We start from the raw sequence: 11,384 nt of genomic DNA, 5'->3' as shown, positions 1-11,384 counted from the left end.
CAGTCCTGGGCTGCACGGCCTGGGGCAGCAGGCAGGGAGGATGGCGCAGGCGTCGCTGGGCTGGCACGAGGGGCTGGTATGTGAGACCTTCGCCTGGGGGTCCCCAGGGCCCTTCGGGGTGTGTGGCATCTTGCAGGCAGGAGGGCAGGGGGTGGAGAGCCTCCCACCACCACAATGCCCTGGCTGCAGTTCCCCCAGATGCTCCGTAGCTGCATCGCTTTGCACCAGTGGCCCAAATCCGGCCCAGCTCTGAGTCGTGGTTTAAATAGAAAGGGGGGGGGGGGAAGCAAGCTATGAGCCTGTGAAACAGGCTTAAAAATGGGGCTTTCATTGGCTTCTCAGCTCCCCAGTAGCGTCATTTCACGCTGATCCCACCAGCTCAGCCCCCTTGTTGCCACGTCCCATCCCCCCCAGCCTCACCAAGGTGTGCCGTGGTGCCCTTGCCATCAGAGCTGTGCAGCAGACGGAGTTCTCTCGCCCCTTCCGTGTTGAACCTGGGACATGCTCCGAGCGGCCAGGATGGAGCTGGCACCTTTCACCCTCTGAAGCAGCTCTTCAATTCCTGCACAAGTCAGAACCCCCATGGCATTCCCCCGGTGAAACCCACCTCTTCCGGAGCTGGAAGCAGGAGAACAACCACAATCCGGAGGCTGAGCCATCCTTGCACTCTCCCTCTGGATTCAGCGCGGTGCTGCCAGCGCTCGGTGGCTCCGTGCTCGTGGCAGAGCCCACTATGCCATGATGCAAAGGCAAAGCCCGGCAGAGGCACCGGGGCTGGAGGTGCGACGTCTGCACCGCAGAGCCTGTCTCGGGCGGAGGATGGAGCTGGTGATGAGCTGACGGTGCAGAAAGCAGGGCACCTGCTCGGGTTTATCGCTGCTTTTGTGCAGCCCGAGCTGCAAGGCAGTGCTGCTGGGGAGCTTAGTTGCTTAGTGACTGCCTGAGCCCCATCCTGCTTTTGGAAGCTGGTGATGGTTTGAGGGTGGGAGATGCCATTCATCCCCGATGCCATGCAGGGCTGGGCTGCCCCGACCTCCCGGACACTCGCACGGCTGAAGAAATGCTCCTCATCCTCCTCCTCCTCCCTCCACCACTGCTCGCCCCGGGGCTGTAGCTGGGGCGGGTGGGGAGCTGCCCTGCCCCTCGGCCCTGCCCTGATGACCTGCAGAAGGATGTGGAGGCATGAGAAAAACCTCTAAGACATTCTCAGTTAACTGGGACTTTATGATCCCTTGCAATTCCCATGGAAAAAGGGCTTGTGGTGGCTTCCTGGGGAATGCTGCCTGTTCTTGCTGCCTCCTTCTGCAGCAGGAGTCAAACCAGAGCCCCCAAATGCTCCCCGAGGGCTCACAGCTCGAGGCCATGCTGGACCAGTGGCTGCACACCCAGTAACAGCCATGGGTCTCCTTCCCCAAGGGTCCCCTGGCTCCCCCGGCACCCAAACCGACTCCTGGTACTCCCAACAGCCTGGGCCAGGGGTAGTTCTTTCTGCCAGCAGCATCTTCACCTCCAGGGTTTCAAAATCAACCTTGAATGGCCAGTGTTGACCATGAAGGGTCTTGGGAAGAAAACAGCAGGAGCAGGCGGCTCCTGTACTCTGTGAGCAGAGTAGAAGCTCGGAGCAAGCTCAGCTCTGCCTGGAGATGCCCACGGCCAGCTGACATCTGGAAATGGCACAGGGAAGTGCAGGTTGGGAGCTGGGGTCGATTCAGATGAGGGCCCCAGAGAGCACCGGGAAGGAGCCTGGGATGCGCCAGGCCCAGCTCCGCTCGCTCCCTTTAGGCACAGGAGAAGGGATGGGCCACCTGAAAGCTTAGCTTAAAGATAACGGTGGTGGTAACAGAGAGGGCAGAGACACTCCACAAAAAACCTCCAACACACCGTAGGAAAAAAAAAAAAGGTTTTATTATCACCATTATCAACGTTTTCATTAGCTTAACACTGAATTGTAAATCACTCAATCATTACATATTGTCTGAATAAAACCTACAGACAGGAAAAAAGTACAGCAGAATCCTCTCTCGACTACACACGAGCGGCCGGCGGCACACCGGCGCTGCCAGGACGGCATCCCACCTTCCACCCAAGGCAGCCCATGCACCTCGCAAGCAACTTGCCACGGTGGCCAGCAGGCTGCCCGGCTCCATTGCCTGTGTTTCCTCCGGCTCCACGGAGATTACATCTAACTGGATGACGTTAAAAAACTCCAAAAAGTTTTGGAGAGGGTTACAGAGGCCAAAAAGAGCAGATCAGCTGCCCCCACTCCTACAGAAAGGCAAGAGGAGAGGTAGCAACTGGGTAGTGCCCCTGCAAAGCTATCGGTTTTCGTGGAGCAATTAATGAAGTACAAAGGTTTAACGCCCTGAAAGCAGATTTCCCTTCCGTGGCCAGGCCCCGGGGCAGCAGGGGTACAAGGCAAAGCGCGGGACGCCGGCGCCGGGGAGGTGAGAGCGTGGATGTGCTGGGGGCGGCGGGTCCATCCCCGAGCAGAGGCCAGCTCTGCAGCACCGCCCCGGGGCTCCCTGCGGGCAGCGTGGGATGGACGGATGCTTCAGTGGAACGGGATGCTGCGGGCAGCCTCAGTCCCCTCGGGTTGGAATAAGGCCTCGTATCGAGAGGGAAGGGAGAACCCATGTAGGGAGCAGCGGGCACAGGGGAAAGCAAAGGGAACCTGGAGGAAAGCTCGCTGGGAGCTCCCCTTCTCCCTGGCCAGCACAGAGGCAGCTCCCTCCCCATCCCTGCCTTCTCCTGGCCGCCCGGGTGGCACACCACGCCTGCGCGGGCTGCGGAGCCCCTGCAGAAGACCCCTGGCTCCTACCCAGGATGGGAAAGCAAGGAGCCCCGGCGGTCTGAATTCAGGGCTGGCACAGAACGTGGGCCGGAGGCTGGCAGCCCGGGCGGGAGGCTGGCCATGGCAGTGCTGCCAGAGGGGGTCAGGGCAGGGTGCCGCAGCCCCAGGGAGCCCTTTCCACCCGCGCAGGGAGCAGCCCGCAGCCGAAAGGCAAGCCCAGCGCGGGGAGGCTGGGGGAACGCACCTTGGATTCACTCTCCAAACCTCGCTCTTCCTTGCTCCAGACAAAGCAAAAACCAGCTCTGGGTCGAGGAGATGGAATCACCAAAGCAGAGACCAGTGAGCAGCACTGGGTAAGGAGCAACAGCCTCAAAGAAAAAACTGCTGCAGGATTTAAAGTTCCAGGCTGGTGTTTAGCAGAGCAGCTATCCCAATTTGAGGTGCCCAAGCAACTACAAAAACCCCCTAGCTCCTGGAAAGCTCACGGGCATGGCTTCAGCAGAAGGCACGCCTGATTATTCCCCCGTCGCCGCTCAGCCGGCAGAGCCCACAGCTGCCCACGCGCCGCGTGCGCCCACACCACCTTTCTGCAAGGCGAAGCCCTTTCCTTCCCACGCAAGGGGGTCTCAAGCCCACGCGAGGTGCCCAGCATGCAGTGTAAATGCAAAGGCTGTCTACTGGCCCAGCAGAGCCAGGTTTAACAATACAGCTTTGGTTGCCATTTTAGCTACTGGAAAGTCATGAAGGGAAAATCATCGTTAGGTCGTAGCCTCTGTTTGCTGGTGCTCTGGAAAGGGCTGGTGCTGGCTCCTTCTCAGTTTCAGCCGCTAAAGTGCAAAGAACCAAATGCTACAAGAAACTCTCCCCGGTTCCTCTCCTCCACCAGGATGAGAGCAGCTACCCAAGGGAAGGGAGGGCAGGGGGTGTCTAACCATGAGAAGAGTTTGGGGTTCCCCAGGAACGAGTCTGATGCTGCTGTTGCGGGCGAGCGGCTGGGGCTAGGGATGGACATGGGGCTACTTGGTCACTGGGATGTTGGTCACTGAGCAGAGAGGCAGTGTGAGTTTAAGGCTCGTTAGCCACATTTTGAAAATACCTAATCACTTGCAAACTCTCCGGGGAATTCCCACGTTCACAGCTGCATGCTGGAGAGCCAGGCAGACCGTGAGATGGACGCAGGAACGCGGCTCCGGGTCTCTGCCACGCCGGGTTTGATGAGCGTCCCGCAGACTTGGCTGCTGGGTCTTGCGCGAGCAAAGGGCTCAGCCGAGGGAGTGACACCGACGGCACAACCACCCAGCCCCCTCGGAGGGATTTCGCCTCCGTAAGGGAACGTGGCATTTTCCAAAGCGTTACTGTGCACTGCGTGTCTGTATGCATTCATACAGACACCCGCATATGGACATCCACAAACATACGCGCCTTGGCAAGGGTGCACTGGGGTAAACATGAAAAGGCTTTCACTGATCATCCTCGTTTCTAAATGTTTGGCTCAAATTTGGTAGCTGCAATTTCATTTGAGATGCTCGCTCTAGGTCTCAATGTGCCCTGGACTTCCCTACTGACAGCACTTTGCATTTACACATCTCTTTTTCTTCTCAAAGCATTTCACAAAAAAAAAAAAAAACCCAAAACAACCTGAATTATTTCATCATTTATCAGGGCTCCCAGCATCACTGGGCCAGTGCCCTGCTGCCTGCCTGGCCAGCGGACTGGCAATCTTGAGAACAACATGAAGATTTTTCCTATGGGAAATGCTGCGAGATATCCACAGGCAATGAACTGGGATGCGGTTTTGAAGCTGTTTTATGCATTGCATCAATGAACGAGCTGACTTAAAATCCAATATCCTGCTCCTGCCACTTTGGAAAAATCTTTAGATGAGCCCAGCATTAGCTAACTTCTGAAGAACGGCACAGAACAGCCTGTTCCCGTTTTACATGTTAGTCCCCCGTGATCCTCTGCGAAGGTGCAATCACTCTGCCTTGGGTGGAATTTTCTAATGAAATAATGGACAAAATAACCCACAAATCCTTTAACGAAGAGCAGCTCAATCTGCTGCTCTGAAAAAAACCCCTCCCTTTAGCTTGCCCCTGGTATCTCGAGGAAAACAGGCAGCTGGCAGGCAGAACTCATGTGGCCCCGGAGTGCAAAGGCTTTTTTGCTTCATCAGGGCGACAGTGGCAGTGGGAACCATTCTCATTGAATTACAAATACTAGATAGCCTAAGAAAAACAGGGAGATTGAAACAGTCGTGAAGTATATATTGAAACTATTTTTACCTCTGTAGTATGAAGTCACCTACAGCTGTTTCATTCTTCACCTCAGAGAGATTTCATGTCGATGGGTGCATACACTCACAGAGAAGTCTATAGAATGAATATATCTCACAAGGCAACAGCCCAGTCTTTGCTTTTTACAATCAAAGTTAATATGGAGCTTTTCCAAAAGTGATGTCATTGAGATTGAAGACAATTATAAACTGTACCAACAATATGTACTACAGCCTGCAAGTCACAATCTGTGCACACCAAATGGAATATATTATTGCTTGTTAGCCTATTAGACTTTCTTTATAAAAAGATTTTTATACAGAGTACAGGATTATGACAAAACTAGCTAAGTAGTTCTCATCTTGAAAATACAACATCGATTCTTTCAACAAAGGCTTGAATAGTAGCTGAGAGTTAATGAACAATAACAAATATTTACTAATAATTTTATGGCCGGTTTGAACAGAATTTCTTATAGGACTCTTCTGGTGTTTATTTACATATGCCTCTTTTCTTTTGGAAAAAAGTTGCTAGAATATAACAAGGAGCATAGAAATCAAAAGAATGAGTAAACTTCATACCAATAACATTAAACATTTTTGAAAACACTAAATTATGTTATCTGTTAAAAAACATACATCATTTTGTCTTTAAAGAAAAATATTTTTCCTGTTTTAAAATATTACCAACAGCATGTAATAAACTAACTTAAAATGAGTTTCATAAAAAAGTTGTTTTGCTGTCTAAACATTACTAAACATGCTTAGGTTGAGATTCTGTTAACTGCCTCAACATCTTAAAAATAGCTCCTTCACAGGAACTTGTGATATTCGTACTCCAGAAGACCTGCAAATTTAGAACAGTACATTGATAAAGGATCCAGTAGCTAGAAACAATAAATTATTTTTTTTTTCATTCAAAGCAAATAATTCTGCAACGTCCTTTGAAACAATCCATGGCCAAGAAGTGGGGATGTACTTGGCTAAACAATAAAGTCGTCTGGCCCTTACCCTGCCCGTGGACACGAATGCCGTGCGCAGTGCAGAAGGGATGCTCCAGCCTGCCCAGGCGGCTTCTGCCACAGGATGAGGACCCGTGGACTGAATTGCAGAGTGAGGACCTTGTGTTGGCTCTGTGGCATCTCAGCTGTGTTAGGGCAAAGGGAAAGTAACGCCAGGAGACTGGGAAAATAGCACATTGTTTTGCCTGAACAAACCAGGACTAACCACGGTCACGGCTGCTTTTTGCTCAGGCCACAGAGAGGATGAAGCCGTGTCTGAGGCATGGTTTCAGTGCTCTGCTCTCCCTGCATGCAGGGGATTCCCACTGGGGAGAAATCGGTCTGCTCTCAGCATCAGGATTTCTTTGTTTTCCACGGTAACAGTAATGCAGGTCACATTTAGGGACAGGCTCTTTTTTTTTTGCAAGCAATCCTTCCATTACTATTAAAATGTAGTATTTCATGCGCAAGGAACAGGGAATCAACCCTGGGCTGGTATTTATCCTCAGTCTCATCCTTCATCATTGCGCTCAGACCAAAAAATACTATGCCTTTTTTTTTTTTTTTCCCCAAGTCTCCTGCTCTTCCCTCCCTCTCTCCCTCCCTGACTATAACAGCTAGACTCAGACACAGGAAAACACTCAGTCAGGACTTGCAGAGAGGACCAAAGTTTCCTTTTCAGCTGCTCATCACTCTGGCAAACTGCTACTTTATACAACCACACCGGTAATCCCAACTTAGTTTCTTAGACAGAAACTGGCAAGTCAAACTTTTTGGGGAAAAAAAAAAAAAAAGGTTAGGCTTTATAAAAATAAGCTATTCCAAAAGCCTGAGACTTGCCTTGGATGGATAACTAGAAGACTTCTTTTTTAACTATAACACACCATGGTCAGTGCAGGAATCACAGGCATGAGTGAAGCAAGAATTTAGACTGCAGGGTACCGTGCAACTCTCCTGGCCTCGCTCTGCGGCCCCGTGGGCACTCTCCGAAGGGCTCCTGTGAGCCTGCTTTACACAGGAAGATCATCTGCACTTGCCAGTTTGCGTGACTTTGCTGTGCGAGGCAGCCAGGGGCTGCAACATTCGCTTACTGGGGAGAAACAGGAATTGGAAGTGAGTAGAAACAAAAGCGAGAACCACTGGGCCACAATCTACCACGTAAAAAATGCAGAAGAAAACAGGACGGAGCAGACTGTTAAAACTGCCTCCAAACTTCAGAATCTGAGACGTTGAACAAAAATAACACAAGTAGAAGTGTAACTTTTTATTTACCCTGACAGTGACCTTTTAGCATGATTAAAAACACACGGAAGATAGTCCTCAGTGTTAAGCAGTCCTATTGTTAACTAAACTGATCATCACTGAGCTTGCAGAGCTTTTGGAGGGGTGGGATAGAGAGACACATCGCATTTCTCAGGCATACAGGAACTGAGCTTTTCAACAGACAGTCATTAAACAAAGTTTTCTGGGGGAATATTTTTGGCATATATAGTTTCCTACTCCCCATTAAAGACCGCAAAAACGTTGCATTCATCTTATCGGACACAGGAAAACCATGACTAACTAGCTATTACTGGTAGATAATGTCCAAACTAAGTACCAATATAGAGTTTTCGGCGTAATTTAAGACAAAGCCCTGTTACTCAGCTGCCAGGTCTGGCGTGTACCTGGAGCTCCCGCAGTCCTTTTAAAGACATAGTTATTAAAAGATCCAGTGCTACAAACCACTAAATCTACCTAATCTATTCTAGTTCATACACATATTGTACAATATTGCCTAGTACTCACTACATACCAAGAGGAAAAGATGCTGACTTGAATTACAGTAAATGTGCTTTTTTTAAAAAATAAAGAGAGCGCCACAACATAGTTTGACCAGCATGCAACAAACTTTCTTCAGCTAATATATAGAAATTGTCTAATACGATTAGAAAAAATAATTAGTGAGAGGCCAGAGACGTATTTGATCAAGGAAATTAAGAGATTTATCTGAAATGTCGAGGCTTTTGCCACTGAAGACTCAAAAAACTATTCATTCTATGTCCCTTCTCCTCCTCCTCTCTCCTTTATATCTTTTTTTACAGAGATTATTGTAAGGCCTATTACTTTTGCATCTATCCTGTAATTTATCTCAAAATAATTTAAAATGCCATAGACAAGCTAGGACCAAAAGCAACTGCTTTTACCATCCAGTCAACACTCATGCTTTTATTCTAACAAAGCTGAGGTCCACATGCAGAAATAAATGTTCGGTACGCCTCTACGACAGGTCAAGGATCTGCTCGTTCCTAAACATGACATGGGACCTTCACTTTTAAAATCACAAAGCAAAACATCTCCAAAAGCTTATTCTGAGACAGCAGTCATCAAATCCTCATTAAGAATTACAACAAAACCTAGCCAAAACAGGTCTATCAACAGAAAATCTTTGGAGATTCTCTGTGATTTTGGATAATAAGTTTTTAATTGTCTGAAGGATCTAGCGCACTTATTCCAGCACGTGACTCTGCTAACAGCCGCTGGAGCTCGGCTGCTCACAGAACGTGCTTTACTGGCGTAATCTACAAGACTCATTTACGCTAAGCTTTGCGCTTTAATTAACAAAATATACATGCTGCGACCACTGTGTCTTCAGATTCCTCACCCACTACCTCTCCGTACTTTGGGGATTGCATCTCCTCTTTCAGGACACTTCACAACATTTGTGTACTACCGAGACTGCCTAAAGCACCCTTCTCTCCACAAGGCAGGTTACATGCTCTCCAGCACCTTCTCGCCAGATCACAAGCTGAGGTTTCCTTCTTCTGCACCCCCCGAAACCTCAATTTCCTCTCCCGTGGCAAAATAAAACATTCCTGTTTCAGGTCAGTCCATAGCACAACAGGATGGGCACCATCTCCAGCAGATATGTACCAGTACAACGGAGATGGAAGAAAAGCAGGAGATAGAAGACATCGTGACTGAAGGATGCACAGCAACAAGTAAGGGAGCCAGTAAATTGCAGAACGTTGTATCTGACAATACAAAACATCTCAAGCTGCAAGTCTGATGTTCAGCTCCCACTTCTAGTGGGTTTTTTTCTGAGCAAAATTGCAGTTAATTAGCCTGCTAAACTCAAACTCTGTTCAAACTGTCTGGTCTAAGTAGGCGCTACTTATTCTCCCACCAAGTATGCTTCATCAGCAGTGTTAGACAAGTAATGCAGTAAAGACACTTGCTGGTAATTTGGCACAGTTTGAAAACACAGCAACGACAGTGTTACAGTTAACATGACTCAGTGATGTGGAACTGATTCTAAAGAAAGAGTTGCAGGTTTCTTTCTTTTTCTTCCTTTCAAGAAGGCCTTATAAAAAAACCCAATGCTTCCTCTGAAACTTTCTGCTCCTGCTCTTTTTAGGTCTGATACTGGCCTCTGATTTTTTTCAGGTACTTTCTCGTGAAAGAATCCGTATTAGAAATTTCTAAGCCGCACCGTTAAGAAAAATACCTTCCTCACTCCCCCCAAATTCTTTCGAATGCTGCAACTTTCCAGGGTTAATACTGATCTGAAACAAGGGTCCAAGAATGACAGCGAGAGAAGTGAAACAAGAGGTGTATGTCTAATTTGACAAATAGGACTCGTGCCCCACAGCACCTCCTCCTCGGACAGAGAGGGCACAGCGCCCTCCCCCTCGTCTTCTGTCTAAGGTCACTGGTTTATCCTCCTCTTCCAGCTCCACAAGAACTGATTGAACATGCATTGCGCTTGAGGTCAGAGTTCCAGCAAACAAAACCTTGACAGCATGTTTAAAAACAAAAGCAGTTCCCCCTTCCTTACTCACTAAGACCTGTCACAGCAGGGTCCCACTGTGCTCTCCAGGGAAAGCTGTGAGGACTGACGCAGGAGCGGGCCCGTAGTGGGATCTACCATCGAGGAGGTTGGGAAGAGCTTGTACCAGCCGATTGCTAAAGTTGACAAATCCAGTTCTTCCAGGAGGACTCTGGCGACTCCCATGAAGTGCTTGCGCTCCATGCGTCCGTAGTTTCCCCAGACTATCACCTTAGGAACAAGGGGGGGGAGCACGGTTAATCCTCCAACTTGCACACTTGCTGGGGAACCACAACTCTGATCAATCCTTCTTTCTACCCATCTAACTTTCTGGGGCTTTACTGCAGTCCGAGAAGAGCAGAAAGGTTCACACTACCAACAGGTGACGTGAAGCTCTGGCTGATGATTTTACATTTTTTTTAAGCACAGTTTTACAAACCTTAATGTTACCAGACATTTTTTTTTTATTTTTTTTTTTTTTTTACCCCCATGGAAAAAGAGTTGAATGCACATGTGGATGAGACACCATTCTGCTGTCCTGCCTGCTGGGCAGGGCCAGCATGCACACAAAGTATCCCTGGAGCTGCAGCTCCAACACCTGCATGTAAAACCTGGTCCTGGCACAGTAACAGGCCTTGGACACAACAAAAGGTGGCCTGTGGGAAAGGGGCAGGAAGGGCTGCTGATGTGGAAAAATACACCAACAAAAAAAAGGTGGGCAACAGCTTGGGTCAAGAGCCAACAGTCTGGAAAAGAGCACGTCTTAACTTCTGCACTCGGAGCTCAGGGTAGATGGTGATGAGGCACGGCTACTCACCTGGAGAAAGGGCAGGAGCTGAGCGCTGGCAAGCGGGACCGGTGACGCAAGGGGCACACATGGAGTGGCATGCAGGGGATGCAGAACAGACTGCCGAGAAAGGCTTGCAGACGCAGAGGAAGGTCTAATGAAAGAGAGCTGGCAGACGAGCAGGGAAAGCTGAATCACACTTACAACATGATGGAGACCAGTGGGTGGAACAACAGATGTAGTGAGGGTCATGGGCTTAGGCATGCTGGAGGTCTGCACGTGACCAAGTGGCCCTGTGTGGCTCAAGACAAAGGTGACGACTGACTCCAGAGTGAGTTCATGTTCTGAAGAGGAGAGGATGAGTACAATGGGTTATGATGCTGACTAGTGATCTCTGGCTAATCCTGACAGCTTCTTTCCCTAGGCTCCGAACAACCAGAACATTACAGTTTTCTGTGAAATGAGGTAGGAGAGACAACAGATGTCAATTAAAAGGCAAAAATTAACGCTCTAGGTCAGCATGAGATGGAGCAAGCTACTGCAGAAAGCTGGTTTGGTGGCACAGAGAGCCAAGCTCCTCACTTTATTCTCTTGGAATAAGTGCCTTTACTGGCAGCAAGGCAGCAGGTAAGGAAACCCATGGAAGGCAAGAGCAGACCAAGCCAGATCCCACCCCATTTCAGTCAAAAGTGTGCCATCTCATTGCAACAGGGGAAAATGCTTCT

The 11,384-nt window shown here is 49.2% G+C and overlaps 1 protein-coding gene across 2 annotated transcripts in view; it reads right to left on the bottom strand.

The window, feature by feature from the left end:
- Window positions 1-5,967: 5,967 nt before the first annotated feature.
- The window catches only part of RIMS4 (regulating synaptic membrane exocytosis 4), a 56,944-nt gene continuing 51,527 nt past the window's right edge, over window positions 5,968-11,384 (bottom strand). The window contains exon 6 of one of the 2 annotated variants that reach the window (XM_075768637.1): window positions 5,968-10,103. In XM_075768637.1, coding sequence (XP_075624752.1) covers window positions 9,885-10,103 — 219 coding nt within the window. In that variant the 3' untranslated portion in view covers window positions 5,968-9,884. The remainder of the gene's footprint in view (window positions 10,104-11,384) is intronic. The other variant, XM_075768636.1, reaches the window with a different exon arrangement.

Source organism: Balearica regulorum, chromosome 16 (assembly GCF_011004875.1).
Source record: "Balearica regulorum gibbericeps isolate bBalReg1 chromosome 16, bBalReg1.pri, whole genome shotgun sequence".
Lineage (NCBI taxonomy): Eukaryota > Metazoa > Chordata > Aves > Gruiformes > Gruidae > Balearica > Balearica regulorum.
The sequence above is the reverse complement of the archived record's forward strand: the minus strand, read 5'-3'. Positions and strand labels throughout refer to the sequence as shown.